The 19,196-nt window shown below is 46.8% G+C and overlaps 1 protein-coding gene across 3 annotated transcripts in view; it reads left to right on the plus strand.

Moving 5' to 3' along the window:
* The window catches only part of PDZD2 (PDZ domain containing 2), a 235,428-nt gene extending 223,901 nt beyond the window's left edge, over positions 1-11,527 (plus strand). For 2 of the 3 annotated variants that reach the window (XM_069745997.1, XM_069745995.1), the window contains exons 23-24: positions 6,603-6,734; positions 10,596-11,527. In XM_069745997.1, coding sequence (XP_069602098.1) covers positions 6,603-6,734; positions 10,596-10,762 — 299 coding nt within the window. In that variant the 3' untranslated portion in view covers positions 10,763-11,527. The remainder of the gene's footprint in view (positions 1-6,602; positions 6,735-10,595) is intronic. The other variant, XM_069745996.1, reaches the window with a different exon arrangement.
* The last annotated feature ends 7,669 nt before the right edge of the window (positions 11,528-19,196 follow it).

Raw genomic sequence — 19,196 nt, forward strand, 5'->3', positions numbered from 1 at the left:
GACCTGACACCCATAATGTAGTGGTGCACAACTCCCTCCATAAGTTTTCTATGGGATTAAGGTCTGGACACTGGCTAGGCCACTCCATGACCTTAATGTGCTTCTTTTTGAGACACTCCTTTGTTGCCTTGGCTGTATGTTTTGAATTATTGTCTTGCTGGAAGACCCATCCACGAAAAATTTGTAATGTCTTGGCGGAGGGAAGGAGATTGTCACTCAGGATTTTACGGTGCATGACTCCAACCATTCTCCCATTGATACAGTGAAGTAGTACTTTGTCCTTAGCAGAGAAACACCCCCAAAGCATAATGTTGCCACCTCCATGCTTGACAGTGGGGACGGTGTTCTTTGGGTCATAGGCAGCATTTCTCTTCCTCTAAACACAGCGAGTTGTGTTAATGCCAAAGACGTCATTTTTTGTCTCTTCTGACCACAGCACCTTCTCCCAGTCACTCACAGAATCATCCAGGTGTTCACTGACAAACTTCAGACGGGCCTGCACATATGCCTTCTTGAGCAGGGGGACCTTGCGGGCACTGCAGGATTTTAAACCTTTGTGGTGTAATGTGTTAGCAATGGTTTTCTTGGTGACTCTGGTCCCAGCTGCTTTGAGATCATTAACAAGTTCCCCCTGTGTAATTTTAGGCTGATCTCTCACCTTCCTCATGATTAAGGATACCCCACAAGGAGAGACTTTGCATGGGGCCCCAGATCGATGTCGATTGACAGTCATTTTGTATTTCTTCCTTTTTTTTACTATTGCACCAGCAGTTGTCTCCTTCTCACCAAGCGTCTTACTTATGGTTTTGTAGCCCATTCCAGCTTGATGCAGGTAAAGCTCTTTGGTGTTGCCCATGTTGTAAAGGTTAGAGTCTGACTGATTGAGTTGTGGACAGGAGTCTTTTATAAAGGTGACTATGTAAGACAGCTGTCTTTAATTCCGGTTAGCGAGTTGATTAGGAGCGTCTAACGGGTCTGTAGGAGCCAGAACTCTTAATGGTTGTAAGGGATCATATACTTATTTCTCACTGCAAAATGCGAATAAATTTATATAATGTATGCAACGTGATTTTCTGGATTTTATTTTTGATGATCTATCTCTCAATGTTAAAATTAACCTCCCCTTAAAATTATGGACTGTTCATGTCTTTGTCAGTGGGCAAACTTACAAAATCAGCAAGGTATTAAATACTTATTTCCCCCACTGTAAGTGTTAATCCTGAAGGTAGCCATAAACTCTAATTCGCTGTCCATCAGAACAGACTGCATGTAAGCCCCCTGACAGGCAGTGATGGGGGGCCTGGCCTTTCTATGCCTTTTTTTTGTTAGCTTTGGAAAATGTGCAGGGTTGGGATTGTACAAAATGCAGACAGCTTCCTTTCCTACTGTACATTAAAGAGCAATCATGTAGCACGCCCCGGTGTCTGGTGCTCTGCAAACACTCGGAGAGGTTCCCGCTGTGCGGAGCCTTTGTCCTGCTATGTTTAAACAGGTTGAAGTCTTTAGTGAGACATCAGAAACGTTCATCAGAGTGTAATGACGCGTTTGCTGCCTGGTGTCAGGAATCCAATATTATAGCACACTAGTAATTGCTAAAATACCTCTTTGTGCCGTGCAGCATGAGCGCCTCCTGGTAAATCCCAAGTCAGTGTAGTACTGCGCATCCGTGCATAAATAACAGTTCCATAAAGCTGCCTGCTACACTCAGCAGCGCTAATAGAGCATCAGTCGGGATGCCGCCATGATTCATGTGAGAGTATGATTCTCAGTGGACTATCCTCAGTCTTGGGGCAGATTTAGTGCCTGGTCTCCCGCTGTGTTGTGCTGAGGTCTTGTCTTAAGGTCTTTTTGTTGCATTATGTTCCTTCCTTCAATTTCTCCTGGTTGGTTCCCTATCCTTTTTCTCCCTTCCTTTTATTTCCTTCTCTCCCTTAAGGCCCCTTCACATTTAGCGACGCTGCAGCGATACCGACAACGATCCGAATCGCTGCAGCGTCGCTGTTTGGTCGCTGGAGAGCTGTCACACAGACCGCTCTCCAGCGACCAACGATGCCGGTAACCAGGGTAAACATCGGGTAACTAAGCGCAGGGCCGCGCTTAGTAACCCGATGTTTACCCTGGTTACCATGCTAAAAGTAAAAAAAAACAAACAGTACATACTTACCTACAGCCGTCCGTCCTCCAGTGCTGCGCTCTGCTTCTCTGCTCTCCTCCTGTACTGTCTGGGAGCCGGAAAGCAGAGCGGTGACGTCACCGCTCTGCTTTCCGGCTCACAGCCAGTGCAGGAGGAGTGCAGAGCGCAGCGCTGGAGGACAGACAGCTGTAGGTAAGTATGTACTGTTTGTTTTTTTTTACTTTTAGCATGGTAACCAGGGTAAACATCGGGTTACTAAGCGCGGCCCTGCGCTTAGTTACCCGATGTTTACCCTGGTTACCAGTGAAGACATCGCTGGATCGGTGTCACACACGCCGATCCAGCGATGTCTCCAGGGAGTCCAGCGACGAAATAAAGTTCTGGACTTTATTCAGCGACCAACGATCTCCCAGCAGGGGCCTGATCGTTGGTCGCTGTCACACATAACGATTTCATTAACGATATCGTTGCTACGTCACAAATAGCAACGATATCGTTAACAATATCGTTATGTGTGAAGGTACCTTTACTCCCCTTAATTATTTTTTGTCCCATTTTCTACCTTTCTTCCCTTTCTTAACCCTTTTCTCTTTGCTTTTCTTCCTTCAGTTCACTTACGGTATGTTTCTTTCTTTATCGCCATTCCTTCCTTCCTCACTATTCCTCTTTTCCTCCTACTTCACTCTTTCCTGTCTTACCTTTAATTATTCACTTCTTACATTGCTTTCATTTCTTCACTCCATGTTCTCTCCTTTTTTCCCTCATTTACTTTTCTTCCTTGTTTTCCTGAAATCCTTTTTTTCCTTTTTCTTCCTCTTATTGTTCTATTATTCTATTCTTATCTTCTTCTCATACCCTTTTCCTTCCTTACATTTATTTCCTTAATTATTTCATTCTTTTAGCTTTACTTTGATATTCTTTATTTTCTTCTTTTACCTCTTCTCCCTCTATCCTCTTATTCCCTTTATTCGTTTTCTTTCTTCCCTTTCATTTCCTCTCTTACCTTTCCTCTTGTTAACTTTCCTTTCCTTATTTCCTTTCCGCTTGTTCCTGTTCCTCTCTTCCTTTTTTTTCTTCCCTTTCCCTTCTTCCTCCCTTTTCTTTCTTCCTTCTCTTCCTTTCCTTTTCCTTTCCTTTTCCTTTCCTCTTTTGCCCTCAGTTCCCTTTTCTCCCTATCTTCTTTCCTCTATTCCCATTCCATTCTTCTCTGCCCTTTTCGGTCTTCCGCCCTTTCTGACCTTCCTCCTTTTCCGCACTTCCTCCCTTTCCGCCCTTCCTCCCATCCTCCCTTTCCGCCCTTCCTCCCTTTCCGCCCTTCCTCCCTTTCCGCCCTTCCTCCCTTTCCGCCCTTCCTCCCTTTCCGCCCTTCCTCCCTTTCCGCCCTTCCTCCCTTTCCGCCCTTCCTCCCTTTCCGCCCTTCCTCCCTTTCCGTCCTTCCTCCCTTTCCGTCCTTCCTCCCTTTCCGTCCTTCCTCCCTTTCCCCGTCCTTCCTCATTTTCCATACTTCCTCCCTTTCCCTGTCCTTCCTCCCTTTCCGTCCTTCCACCCATTCTGTCCTTTCCGCCCTTCTCCCTTTCCTCCTTTTCCACCCTTCTCTCTTTGCCCTTCTCCCCTTTCCACCCTTCCCCCCTTTCCGCCCTTCCTCCCTCTCCGCCCTTCCTCCCTTTCCGTCCTGCCTCCCTTTCCGTCCTGCCTCCCTTTCCGTCCTGCCTCCCTTTCCGTCCTGCCTCCCTTTCCGTCCTGCCTCCCTTTCCGTCCTGCCTCCCTTTCCGTCCTGCCTTCCTTTCCGTCCTGCCTCCCTTTCCGTCCTGCCTCCCTTTCCGTCCTGCCTCCCTTTCCGTCCTGCCTCCCTTTCCGTCCTGCCTCCCTTTCCGTCCTGCCTCCCTTTCCGTCCTGCCTCCCTTTCCGTCCTGCCTCCCTTTCCGTCCTGCCTCCCTTTCCGTCCTGCCTCCCTTTCCGTCCTGCCTCCCTTTCCGTCCTGCCTCCCTTTCCGTCCTGGCTCCCTTTCCGTTCTTCTGCCATTTCCGTCCTTCCGCCCTTTCCGTCCTTCCTCCCTTTCCGTCCTTTTCCTTCCTGCCTCCCTTTCCGTCCTTCCTTCCTTTCTCCCTTTCCGTCCTGGCTCCCTTTCCTTCCTTTCGCCCTTTCCGTCCTTCCGCCCTTTCCGTCCTTCCGCCCTTTCCGTCCTTTCGCCCTTTCCGTCCTTCCGCCCTTTCCGTCCTTCCGCCCTTTCCGTCCTTCCGCCCTTTCCGTCCTTCCGCCCTTTCCGTCCTTCCGCCCTTTCCGTCCTTCCGTCCTTCCGCCCTTTCTCCCTTCCTCCCTTTCCGTCCTTCCTCCCTTTCTGTCCTTTCCGCCCTTTTCGTCCTTCCTCCCTGACGTTTAGCGACGTAATTATAGTTTTCAAGCATTTTCTGGAACAAGGGAATAGAAACACTGCTGTGATGATGATCAACCAAATGAAGACCTATTTTGATATGTGACCTGAAAATCCGAGCCCGGACACGAGGCTGTAGGGAGTCGTTCCTGGCTTAGAACTGTCATTACATTATAATCTCAGGGCCTTGCGGGTGCCTTCTGGCCCTTGGAGAGGGACACAGCCCTGGTCGACCTTCTCTCCCAGAGCGACTGCTTTTCTTGTGTTATCCTGTATGGCACCGTAATGGGGACATTTTGGTCACTGCTGTGTTCTCCTCGGTTCCGTGTACAGCCCCGTATATGTGACCAGTTACTATCAGCAGCGATCCACAGGAAACATCCAGAAGGATTGGACTAGTAGTTTCTTTGGGGCCAGGACACCAGTGTTACTGAACGCTCGGCCTCCCTCTAAATTCCAGAATAAATGGCGTTACTCTCATGTAAGTCTTGTGTGAGCCTTGCAGTTTCCATTCGGAGCACAGATGGGAGCTGTTAGAGGCGCCGCTCTTATTACGCCAGGATCAGCCGCTGTGGAACAGACAAGCTACTATTTTTCCATAAACCTGTTTTTGCCCCTCTAAATAATAATGAATAATCTTCATAGTTTATCAATGTGATTTGCAATTTCATCCAAGTTATAATCTGCATCTCTTACTTTACTGCGTGAAATAGTTGGATAAACGGCGGCCGAGAGATAGAGAATATACATATCTGCAGTTACTAATTCTATATTACCTCCTGTATTATACTTCAGAGCTGCACTCACTATTCTGCTGGTGCAATCACTGTGTACATACATTACATTACTGATCTTGAGTTACCTCCTGTATTATACTTCAGAGCTGCACTCACTATTCTGCTGGTGCAATCACTGTGTACATACATTACATTACTGATCTTGAGTTACCTCCTGTATTATACTTCAGAGCTGCACTCACTATTCTGCTGGTGCAATCACTGTGTACATACATTACATTACTGATCTTGAGTTACCTCCTGTATTATACTTCAGAGCTGCACTCACTATTCTGCTGGTGCAATCACTGTGTACATACATTACATTACTGATCCTGAGTTACATCCTGTATTATACTTCAGAGCTGCACTCGCTATTCTGCTGGTGCAGTCACTGTGTACATACATTATATTACTGATCCTGTACTGATCCTGAGTTACATCCTGTATTATACCCCAGAGCTGCACTCACTATTCTGCTGGTGCAGTCACTGTGTACATACATTACATTACTGATCCTGAGTTACATCCTATATTATACCTCAGATCTGCTCTCACTATTCTGCTGGTGCAGTCACTGTGTACATACATTACATTACTGATCTTGTACTGATCTTGAGTTACATCCTGTATTATACTCCAGAGCGGCACTCGCTATTCTGCTGGTGCAGTCACTGTGTACATACATTACATTACTGATCTTGAGTTACATCCTGTATTATACTCCAGAGCTGCACTCACTATTCTGCTGGTGTAGTCACTGTGTACATACATTACATTACTGATCCTGAGTTACCTCCTGTATTATACCCCAGAGCTGCACTCACTATTCTGCTGGTGTAGTCACTGTGTACATACATTACATTACTGATCCTGAGTTACATCCTGTATTATACCCCAGAGCTGCACTCACTATTCTGCTGGTGGAGTCACTGTGTACATACATTACATTACTGATCCCGAGTTACATCCTGTATTATACCCCAGAGCTGCACTCACTATTCTGCTGGTGCAGTCACTGTGTACATACATTACATTACTGATCCTGAGTTACATCCTGTATTATACTCCAGAGCTGCACTCACTATTCTGCTGGTGCGGTCACTGTGTACATACATTACATTACTGATCCTGAGTTACCTCCTGTATTATACTCCAGAGCTGCACTCACTATTCTGCTGGTGCAGTCACTGTGTACAAACATTACTGATCCTGTACTGAAGTAATAGTAGACATGTCAGAGGTGGCCGTAATGCCGTCTCGTCCTCCTATGAAGCCGTTTTTGTGAGGTGCAGTAATGGCGGCTTGTGCTTGGTTGCAGCAGGCGTGGATCTGCAGGACGCCGTCTGTGTGGAGCTTCACAAGACCTCGGCCGGTTTGGGCTTCAGTCTGGATGGAGGAAAAGCTTCGATCTACGGGGATCGGCCTCTGTTCATCAAAAGGATATTTAAAGGTCAGTTTTGTGTGCGGCACCGATACTTGGTGACAGGGTCAGGACACACCCACATGTACAAAATACAGGACAAGGGGGAAAGGAGGAGCCGCTGGGCGGACCCCCACTTACAGGAGCGCTGGGTGCAGCACAGACGTTCTCTTGTTTTCCGCAAACAGTCCATTAGCCAAAAGCCTAAAGTCAGATTGCACTTGACCCAAACGCTCAAGACAATCTACTGACACATTCTAGCAAATCCTTAGTGTTTAATCGACATGTTTTTATTAATCCTAAAGCAGATCTGACACCAGATTTTCCAAGACAAACTGCATATATCATTAACTAGATTTTAGACTTGTTGAAGCTGCTGTACTTACTGTGAACATCCATGCATGCCAGATTAGTTGTATAATCCTGATTCTGAAAATGAGCATGTTACACATCCAGGGGAAGAGGGAGAGCGACCAGGAGTCCAATTTCAGTTTCTTCCCACCAAGCCTGAGTGACGGCTGCACCTTGTACAGAGCAATGTGAGATCCCAGCAGCAGGGATGAGGAACACTGAGGAGCCGTCAGTGAGGCCAGGTGGGTGGAAATTGGGCAGCAGCAGCAGGGAGGAGGGACACGAAGGAGCTGACAGTCTCAGTGAGCAGAGATTCAGCAGCAGGGAGCAGGGACATGAAGGAGCTGACAGTCTCAGTGAGCAGAGATTCAGCAGCAGGGAGGAGGGACACTGAGGAGCTGTCAATCAGGCTAGATGGGTGGAGATCAGGCGGCAGCAGCATTGAGGAGGGACATGAAGGAGCTGACAGTCAGTCTAGGTGAGCAGAGATTCATCAGCAGGGAGCAGGGACATGAATGAGCTGACAGTCAGTCTAGGTGAGCAGAGATTCATCAGCAGGGAGCAGGGACATGAATGAGCTGACAGTCAGTCTAGGTGAGCAGAGATTCATCAGCAGGGAGCAGGGACATGAATGAGCTGACAGTCAGTCTAGGTGAGCAGAGATTCATCAGCAGGGAGGAGGGACATGAAGGAGCTGACAGTCAGTCTAGGTGAGCAGAGATTCATCAGCAGGGAGCAGGGACATGAAGGAGCTGACAGTCAATCTCAGTGAGCAGAGATTCATCAGCAGGGAGGAGGGACATGAAGGAGCTGACAGTCAATCTCAGTGAGCAGAGATTCATCAGCAGGGACATGAAGGAGCTGACAGTCAGTCTAGGTGAGCAGAGATTCATCAGCAGGGAGCAGGGACATGAAGGAGCTGACAGTCAGTCTAGGTGAGCAGAGATTCATCAGCAGGGAGCAAGGACATGAAGGAGCTGACAGTCAGTCTATGTGAGCAGAGATTCATCAGCAGGGACATGAAGGAGCTGACAGTCAGTCTAGGTGAGCAGAGATTCATCAGCATGGAGCAGGGACATGAAGGAGCTGACAGTCAGTCTCAGTGAGCAGAGATTCATCAGCAGGGAGGAGGGACATGAAGGAGCTGACAGTCAGTCTCGGTGAGCAGAGATTGAGCAGCAGGGAGAAGGGACCTGAAGGAGCTGACAGTCAATCTCGTTGAGCAGAGATTCATCAGCAGGGAGCAGGGACATGAATGAGCTGACAGTCAGTCTAGGTGAGCAGAGATTCATCAGCAGGGAGGAGAGACACTGAGGAGCTGACAGTCAGTCTAGGTGAGCAGAGATTCATCAGCATTGAGGAAGGACATGAAGGAGCTGACAGTCCGTCTCGATGAGCAGAGATTCATCAGCAGGGAGGAGGGACACTGAGGAGCTGACAGTCAGTCTCGGTGAGCAGAGATTCATCAGCAGGGAGCAGGGACATGAAGGAGCTGACAGTCAGTCTCGGTGAGCAGAGATTGAGCAGCAGGGAGAAGGGACCTGAAGGAGCTGACAGTCGGTCTCGGTGAGCAGAGATTCATCAGCAGGGAGGAGGGACACTGAGGAGCTGACAGTCAGTCTAGGTGAGCAGAGATTCATCAGCAGTTAGGGACATGAAGGAGCTGTCAGTCAGTCTCGGTGAGCAGAGATTCATCAGCAGTTAGCAGGGACATGAAGGAGCCGACAGTCTGTCTCGGTGAGCAGAGATTCATCAGCAGGGAGGAGGGACACTGAGGAGCTGACAGTCAGTCTAGGTGAGCAAAGATTAAGCAGCCGGGAGGAGAGACATGAAAGAGCTGACAGTCAGTCTTTGTGAGAAGAGATTCATCAGCAGGGAGCAGGGACATGAAGGAGCCGACAGTCAGTCTCGGGGAGCAGAGATTCATCAGCAGGGAGGAGGGACACTGAGGAGCTGACAGTCAGTCTCGGTGAGCAGAGATTCATCAGCAGGGAGGAGGGACATAAAGGAGCTGACAGTCAGTCTCGGTGAGCAGAGATTAAGCAGCCGGGAGGAGGGACATGAAGGAGCTGACTTTCAGTCTCGGTGAGCAAAGATTCATCCAGAGGGAGGAGGGACACTGAGGAGCTGACAGTCAGTCTCGGTGAGCAGAGATTGAGCAGCAGGGAGGAGGGACATGAAGGAGCTGACAGTTAGCCTAGGTGAGCAGAGATTAAGCAGCAGGGACATGAAGGAGCTGACAGTCAGTCTCGGTGAGCAGAGATTCAGCAGCAGGGAGGAGGGATACTGGGGAATTGTTAATAAGGCTATGTGGGAAGAAATTCAGCAGGAACAGGGAAGAGGAACACTGAAGGACTGTCAATCAGATCTTGGATTTATTGAGGCTAAAGTACTGACTATGAAAATCCATGTCAGAATAGTTGTATTATCCTGATATGAAAATGAGCATATTATACCTCCAGCTGAAGAGGGAGAGCACTCAGGAATCCAATTCAGTTACCTTCCATTAATCCTGACTGACCGCTGCAGCTTGTACTGAGCAGTGGAAGATTCAGCAGCAGGGAGGAGGAACACTGAGGAGCTCTCGGTCCTGAGAGTCTGCGGCTTTTCCTGGTGGTCGCCTCTTTTGCTGTTGTCTTCATGTAGCCCCTCGATGTTTGTGGGGCTTGTGAACAGATGTTGGTTGTCCCGGTACGATGTGCGGAGGAGGGATTCATTATCTCGGGGCTGAATGGATCCGATTTCCTTCGCCCCCTGTGTTACACAATGGCCCTTCTGTCTCCTGCGGGGGTCCGCGGTGATTTACGAGCTCTCAGACTTGTTCACATACTTCTCTGTGAAGACTTTATGGCCGTCATTAAATCCTCCTTGGTTTTCTCCGGATTATGTCATTCCTGTTTGCAATTATGGCCGTCCTGTATGGAACTTCGTCGTACAGTCACACGAGGCTGACATAATATATATAAATGTGCAGGTCCTGATTAAGGGAGACCCCCGGTGCAGAGCGCGGCCCCTCCGACAGCCCAGGTAGGTTTGTAGGTAAAGCCACCAGCACCTACAGGAATGCCCCCGATGACATCAGCAGCACTGATACTAAACCCATGAAGTCATCACCCACGTGTGTTTCCATCTCTCCACATTTATGGCACATCTGCACCCACCATTCCCCCTCCATCATAATATTGGCCCCCGCATGTCTGTAGTAAGGGCCACCCCTGTTCATGGGGATCGATGGATGCAAGAGACAGTGATGTCACCGCACTGACGGCCATGACTCCGCACCTATGACGTCACCACTGATCTGTGGCTTCAACCATAACCCGCCTGGCACCACCACTAATAATGTCATAATGACATCATCACCCTATTATGTCTGCACCCTATGATGTCATCACAAGCGCTGGAAGCAACGATCATTGACGAGCTTAGGAAATCTTCTCCGCCATACTTTACACTGCACCATCACTCACATTATGAGACATCTATCTGTTGATTATAGGAAATCTTGATTATTTTTTTTTCTTGTTTTTTTGCACGCAGGTGGCGCCGCTGAGCAGACTGGAAAGATAGAAGCCGGGGATGAAATCATTGCAATCGGTGGCAAAGCGCTGATCGGCCTCATGCACTACGACGCCTGGAACATTATCAAGGCTGTTCCCGAGGGGCCGGTCCAGTTACTGATCCGAAAGCACAGAACTGCGGTGTGACGGGAGCCCCCTGTGCCCTGGGACGTCCGCTGGTGGCACCGGACACTGGATGCAGTATTGGGGATGCGGCAGACCCTCAGGACATGGACCATTGATGAAAAATTGACATTCGGGATTGCGGCACGCAACTTTTTCTTAAACTTTTCACAGCCCCGACTATTGTGTCACCTGCTTCCCCCGTACACGACTATATACAGCCGCAGCAAGGAAGGGGGTCCCCACGGGACCGAGCGGCAGGAAAAAACATCGTCTGAATGTGTGATTGGAAGCCAGGACTGCGTCTGATGCCTCGGAGCGCTGCTCTGCAGGAGGCTTCTTCCAAATCTAAGAGGGCACAGGGCTCCCCTTTGGCGGTATACGGTAAATCTGCAATATACAGATGCAGCAGAGCTGAATTTGTAGTGCTGCCCTCATGTCCGTATCGGAGTAAAAAGAATGCAGCGATTTGCCGTCAGTCCCATGTAAAATGAAATAACGCTTTAGAACATCACGACTTGACAAACACAGCTCTGCTGAATCTGCCTGGCAGATGGGGGGGAGGAGAGTGTAAGATTAATGAGGGACTATCGCCATCTAGTGTCCAGTCACGGCATGAACAGAAAATCATCTCAAAGGTCACGCAATGATATATATTTATATACAGATCAAAGACTGATACAAATCCTGTGTGTGTATGTATACATATATATATGTGTCTCAGTAGATTTATATATATATATATATATATATATAATATAAAATTATATATAATCTTATATATATATCCGCTAATACTATATATATATATATATATATATATATATATATATATATATATATGTATGTATATATATATTATATGTAAAGTTATATATATATCAGTGGCTATATATATTTATACACACACGCATTGTCATATATTGGAGTCTGATATTTTGATATCGAATGATAGATCCCTAATATTATCTAGATATATTCCCCTACCTTTTCTTACACAGAGCAGTTGTCTGCAGCCTATGGTTCCCCCAACTGCAGATCCCAGCATGTTGTTAGCTATGGCATGCTGGGAGTAGTAGTTCTACGTCAGCCAAGGAGCCGCAGGTTGCAGATCGCTGATTATAGAGATGAAATATTATTTATAAGAAAGTATTTTTTAACTCCGTGAAGCCATATTTGCCATTTCCAGCGTTTATCGATGGGTGACTCCATGCTCCTGTCTATGACATTTATCAGTCACTTTGATTTATTATTTTTTGGGGGAAATGATCAGTGACGTACGGAGGATCCTGTGGGATATATAGTGCGGAGGACACTGCGGATCCGCAACATGAATCTACATTTCTTTTCTGTTTGGTTTCTATTTCATTTTAAAGCGAATAAAATAATTTTGTGTTTTTCATCCAAATGGGGTGAAAATTCTGTTCTGATTAATGTTATAATATATCATCATAGCGGGCAGAGCTTTGTTTTTCTGATACAGAGCTCCAATTCCTCTGCACAGACATAGATTTAAAGAGGTAACATAGTGATTACCTGCAGCCACCACTAGAGGGAGCATGTATCACAGTATGCAGTAAGCTCCTGAGCTCCCTCTGGTGGTGGCTCCTGGAAGGAAGAATTCCAATATAAAATTTTAACCTTTGTATTAAAAAGCTGGTGCTCTGCCTGCAATAAATAATGCCCCTGTACAGACCTAAAAGTTTCATAATACTGAAATATAAAGATTTAATGGAAATTTCTTTGGATCCGTTGTATTAAGTGATTGATAAAGCAACGTTGGTGAAACCTCCCCTTTTATAAGCAATGGCTATTCTGATAATAGAGAAGTGACACCTAAAATGTTGTTATCCAAAAACATTTATAAGATAAAAAAAAAAAAAAAAAATTGGAAACCATCAGTAGTCAGGCTGAAAGATTTGGATCCCATCATGGAAACCATCAGAAGTTGCTTCATCTAAACTGATCCAGTGGAGGGGGGTTCTGTATTAAAGCTGTTCATACTTTATTAAAAAAAAAAATAAAAGTTTATCAGAAGTTTAGTGCCGGGTCGCGGACGCCGCCTTCGTTCTATGATTTTGTAACATATTGTATATTTTGTTGATATATTTCCGTTTTTTGTCTGATTCGCCTTGTACATGACACCGGTGCAATAACACAATAGACTGTACATTTGTAGCGCTGCTTCTCCTGAGCGGTGTAAATCTGACATTGTATCTTGTTTTTCGTAGTTTTATCAATAATAAAACCCTCCGGATTTCAGCGACGATCCGCAGAGTCCTGCTCTTTTTGTGTCTATGAAGGTCACGGCGCCATCTGCTGGTGATTGAGGACATTGCCTTATTTGTCTTATTGGAGACTTTAATGGGAAGCTCTGAAAAAGGAAATCTTAAAGGGCAACTTCTATTTTCCTGATATAAGAAAGGAATGGAAACTCCGCTCATACAACTAATAATAGGAAATCTCATTTACATCACTCTCCCATGCACAGGAATAAAGCTATAGGGGTGCGAAGGTAGCAGTCATACCCAGCCATGGTGACTGAGGGGGCCAGAAGCCCCTCTGCAGCACTGTATTTGTATCCAGCACATGGGGGGAACCTGTTGTAGATTTTGCACAGAGGCCATGGGGCTTCTGGCGTCACCTCCAGCCGAGCGCACAATGCGGTCTTTACTGCCTAGTGTTGTCTACTTGGAGTCTGAGATCCATCTCCTGCCTGAACATGTCCTCCTGATCTCCATGCTTTACACTGCAGCTCTGCATGTTCCTATTGACTCCTTTTAGTTGTGACTCATTGAAGGGTTATTCTCACGATCACAATTTTTACAATGACCAGGAAAATACTTACTGTTAATATACAGACTGAGCCCAACATAAAGATTTTCTTGCACCTTTTGTCATTTTTGTTCCATCTCTATCTGCCCCTCTGTGCATCCAGCTTCACATGGCTATGTGTACAGGTTTTATTCCTATCTTCTAAAACTACGTTTCCCACCAGCACTTGCTTCCTCTCAGTGCTGCAGACCCCTCCCCCAACACTGACATATTAATCTTAAGTGTAGAATTCACCTTACGCTCCTGTGCAATGTCTGCTCCTGTACACGATCCTGCCTGACCGACCTTATCGTCTGCCATCTACATCACTATATCAGCTGTGTGCTTGTACATAATTAGATGGTTTCTAGCAGAATTCAATTCTCCTGAACATCTCCATAACGCAGCTTGTAATTACCAGGCAATGCCGAACTGAGCTGTGTTTGTTGCTGGCAGAGCAATGATGACAAACTACAACTGCTGCTCTGCTGATGCATGTGGCAAAGGATTATATTGCAGCAGAGTCACTGATGCAGGCAACAAACAGCTAAACTCCTCTCAACCCTTATATATACAGGCAATTCCTACAGTATATTTTTCAACTTAGTCCCTCTATATACAGCCCCATCCTGCAGTGCATTGCTCTCAACCATCTATATATAACCCTATTCTGCAGTATATCTCTCCACTCAGACCCCTATGCACAGCCCTATCATACCATATATTGCTATTATACAGCCCCATACTGAAAAAAACACCACTCCTCAAAACCACTCTACATACAGCCCCATCTTGAGGTATATTATTCTTCTCCACTTCCTCTATACACCACTACAGTACAGACCAAAAGTTTGGACACATCTTCTCATTTAAAGATTTATCTGTATTTTCAGGTCTATGAAAATTGTACATTCACACTGAAGGCATCAAAACTATGAATTAACACATGTGGAATTATATACTTAACAAAAAAGTGTGAAACATCGGAAATTATGTCTTATATTCTAGGTTCTTCAAAGTAGCCACCTTTTGCTTTGATGACTGCTTTGCACACTCTTGGCATTCTCTTGATGAGCTTCAAGAGGTAGTCACCGGGAATGGTCTTCCAACAATCTTGAAGGAGTTCCCAGAGATGCTTAGCACTTGTTGGCCCTTTTGCCTTCACTCTGCGGTCCAGCTCACCCCAAACCATCTCGATTGGGTTCAGGTCTGGTGACTGCGGAGGTCAGGTCATCTGGCACAGCACCCATCACTCTCCTTCTTGGTCAAATAGCCCTTACACGGCCTGGAGGTGTGTTTGGGGTCATTGTCCTGTTGAAAAATAAATGATGGTCCAACTAAACGCAAACCGGATGGAATAGCATGCCGCTGCAAGATGCTATGGTGGCCATGCTGGTTCAGTATGCCTTCAATTTTGAATAAATCCCCAACAGTGTCACCAGCAAAGCACCCCCACACCATCACACCTCCTCCTCCATGCTTCACGGTGGGAACCAGGCATGTAGAGTCCATCCGTTCACCTTTTCTGCGTCGCACAAAGACACGGTGGTTGGAACCAAAGATCTCAAATTTGGACTCATCAGACCAAAGCACAGATTTCCACTGCTCTTATGTCCATTCCTTGTGTTCTTTAGCCCAAACAAGTCTCTTCTGCTTGTTGCCTGTCCTTAGCAGTGGTTTCCTAGCAGCTATTTTACCATGAAGGCCTGCTGCACAAAGTCTCCTCTTATCAGTTGTTGTAGAGATGTCTGCTGCTAGAACTCTGTGTGGCATTGACCTGGTCTCTAATCTGAGCTGCTGTTAACCTGCGATTTCTGAGGCTGGTGACTCGGATAAACTTATCCTCAGAAGCAGAGGTGACTCTTGGTCTTCCTTTCCTGGGGCGGTCCTCATGTGAGCCAGTTTCTTTGTAGCGCTTGATGGTTTTTGCCACTGTACTTGGGGACACTTTCAAAGTTTTCCCAATTTTTCGGTTTGACTGACCTTCATTTCTTAAAGTAATGTTGGCCACTCATTTTTCTTTACTGTTTTTTTCTTGCCATAATACAAATTCTAACAGTCTATTCAGTAGGACTATCAACTGTGTATCCACCAGACTTCTGCACAACACAACTGATGGTCCCAACCCCATTATAAGGCAAGAAATCCCACTTATTTAACCTGACAGGGCATACCTGTGAAGTGAAAACCATTCCCGGTGACTACCTCTTGAAGCTCATGAAGAGAATGCCAAGAGTGTGCAAAGCAGTAATCAAAGCAAAAGGTGGCTACTTTGAAGAACCTAGAATACAAGACATACCGTAATTTCAGTTGTTTCACACTTTTTTGTTAAGTATATAATTCCACATGTGTTAATTCATAGTTTTGATGCCTTCAGTGTGAATGTACAATTTTCATATTCATGAAAATACAGAGAAATCTTTAAATGAGAAGGTGTGTCCAAACTTTTGGTCTGTACTGTACATTCACCAATATATAACTCATCTCAGCCCCTCAATATACAGCATCATCGAGCAGTATATCACTCCTCTCAGTCGCTCTACGTACAGACTCGTACTGCTGTGCATCACTCCTCAGCCCCCTATATACACACTTATCCAGCTGTACATCACTCATCTTTGCTCCTCATCTATGCCTCATCTTGCGGTATATTACTCCTCTCAACCTCATCTAAATACAGTCTCACTCCGCAATACATAACTCTTTTCAGCTCCTCTATATACAGCCTGATCCTAAACTATCTTTCCTCTAAACCTCTCTATATAAAGCCTCATCCAATAGTATATCACTCCTCTCAGTCCTCTATGTACAGACACATACTGCAGTACATCACATCTCTCAGCCCCCTATATACACACTCACACAGCTGTACATCACGCCTCTCAGCTCCTCTATATACAGCCAGATCCTACAGTATATTTTTTACATCAGCCCTTCTATATACAGCCCCTTCATGTAGTAGATGGCTCCTCTTAACCCTCTATATATAGCCCCATCCTGCAGTATATCACTTCACTCAGACCCATATACACAGCCACACCCTGCAGTATATTTTCTTTCTGCCTCTCTATACACAGCCCTATCCTTAATTATATTGCTATTCTCAACCTCTTCTATATTCAACCCCATCCTCCAGTACATCACTCCTCTCAGTCCCTATATGTACAGCCCCATCCTGTAGCACATCACTCCTTTCAACCTCTATATAAGCAGACCCATTCTGTAGTACATCACTTCTCTTAGTCCAGCTATATACAGCCCCATCCTACAGTGCATCATTCCTTTCAGGTCCTTTATACAGCCTCATCTTAAAGTATATAAAGCCTCAACCCGTTCAAATACAGTCCCAACCTGCAGCACATCACTCCTCTCAGCCTCTACTATGTAGAGCGCCATCCTGCAGTGCATCTGTAATAGTATGCAGGTACTGAGTATGTCACCACGGAACAGACAGACCAACAGTTGAGGGGTTTAATAACAGTAATAAGGTTCTCCTCGCATGGAGGAAGCAATGGAAAATAAATGCTATTAAAATAGTGCAAAAATATGGGAGTCAAACAGCGTAACAGAATTAAGCAGGATTTTCCTGAGAAAAGAACACTTATCAGTCTGATGAGGACTTGCTTGAAGGGTCGTCTTCTCCAACGTAGGCGCCGAGAAACAGCGGCACTTGTCATTCCTCTGTTGTCCGTGGGCTGAGTAGTCTCTAGGAGCCTGCTGCTTGGGGATTCGGACGTTAACGTGATATGCACAAGTTCGGAGTCTTTAGCCTTTACAGCACAGCAGGAATCAGGGGCTCTGCACTGTTAAGTCTCTGTACCAGGAATCAGGGTGGGTCGCCGTCTCTATACGGGCCGATGTCTCTACATGGGTCTCAAAGCGCCCCTCACCAGTCACAGCAGAATCCGCTTTCAGGTACTCACAAGATGCAGCCTGTCTGGGCAATCTCTCTGTATCTGTTCTCTGACCGGGCGATTTCTCCCTCTCCAGGAGCGCAGCTGCACCCTGCTCTGATCTATGCTCACGCTGCTCTGTGTCTTGCATGCGTGCCTTTCCCGCTCTCTGCCTGGCTTTCTTCCTGTACCAGTCTCTAAGTCTGTCCCCTGGGGAACCTGCAGCACAGCTCAATGGTTCCAGGCACAGAGCCGAGAAGGTAACCGCCCCCAGACTCTCATTGTGCTTCACCCCCTTACACTCCGCCCCCCCCCCCCCCCCCTCTTTCTGCTCCCTATTCCACGGGTGAGATTTTCAGGAGTTCTTGTTGGCAATCTTCTAGTCCTTGCACAATCTGCTGCCAGATGAACTCATCCTGATTGTAGCGAACAGGGGGTACACCAGCCGTCGAACGTTCAGAGCGTCTTAAATCTGCAGGGGCGGTGATGTCAACTGCTGTGGGAGGAGTTGAGGCTTCCTCCGATACGTTGGTAGTTTCAGGCACCATCCCTGTTTCTGGGTTCCCTGGTAGAGATTGGGAGTCTTCCTCATCTTCCACATCAAAGTTGATCATTGGTGCAGCTGGTGGGGGCGATGGAGCCAATTGGACTGCTTCAGGATCTCGAGACAAACATGGACGCAACATATTCCTGTGCAGTGTGCAGGTGGGAGTCCCCTCTTCTGTTTCAGGCTGGACCTCATAAACGGGACCCCCATTGCCGAGCCGCCGCTTCACTCGGTACAGCCTTTTCTCCCACCGGTACTCTAGTTTGTTGTGTGGGCGCTTTTACCTCACTAAGACTCGGTCTCCAGGCCGCAGGGCTGTCCCCTTTTGAGGAGCTACCTGAGGATGCTCCAATTCTTGCAGCCGGTTCTGCACTAGACGTTGAATTGTCCGCAGCCGCCGACGATGTTCTTGAACCCAGGAGTACACCCCCGTCCGTGGGTAGTCCTCCTCGGGTTCTAGCTCCAGCTCTGCCAGACCCTTCCCGGGTCGGCCAAAGAACAAAGAGTAGGGGGTGAATCCGGTGGTGCTGTGTTTCCGATTGTTATACGCCCACACCAATTCAGGGACGGACTCAGTCCACTTCGCCTTCTGGTCCTCTTCCAGGGTCCTCAGCATTTGAATCAGAGTGCGGTTAAATCTTTCACAAGCCCCATTCCCCTGTGGATGATAAGGGGTGGTCCGGGACTTATCGATTTTGTACAGCTGGTGTAGCTCCTCCATCACTCTTCCAAGGAAACAGGCCCCTTGATCAGAATGGATGCGCTTGGGGCACCCGTACACCTGTATGAAGTGTTTGCAGATTGCATGAGCAGCAAACTCAGCAGTCTGGTCCCGCGTGGGCGTCACTACGGCAAATTTAGTAAAGTGGTCTATCATCACTAAACAATGCTCATAGCCTTGGTGTGCTGGTCCAATTGTCAAGTAATCTATTGCCAGTAGATCCATGGGGCCAGAAGACCTCACCGTCTCTGTGGGAGCTCGTTGTTCTGGTGGTTTAACCAGCTCACAACTTCTGCATTGCTGACATACTTTCTCCACAATGTTCCTTAAGTGGGGATGATAAAATAGGCGCTGTAACCACTGGAAAGTTTTTTCTGGCCCAAAGTGTGCTCCTTTCTCATGTGCTTCCTTAGCCACCTGGTATATCAAGGACAAGGGAATCACCGTCTGCCAAACAAGACTGAGTTCTGTTTTCAGGAATAC

Source organism: Ranitomeya imitator, chromosome 1 (genome assembly GCF_032444005.1).
Source record: "Ranitomeya imitator isolate aRanImi1 chromosome 1, aRanImi1.pri, whole genome shotgun sequence".
NCBI classification, from domain to species: domain Eukaryota; kingdom Metazoa; phylum Chordata; class Amphibia; order Anura; family Dendrobatidae; genus Ranitomeya; species Ranitomeya imitator.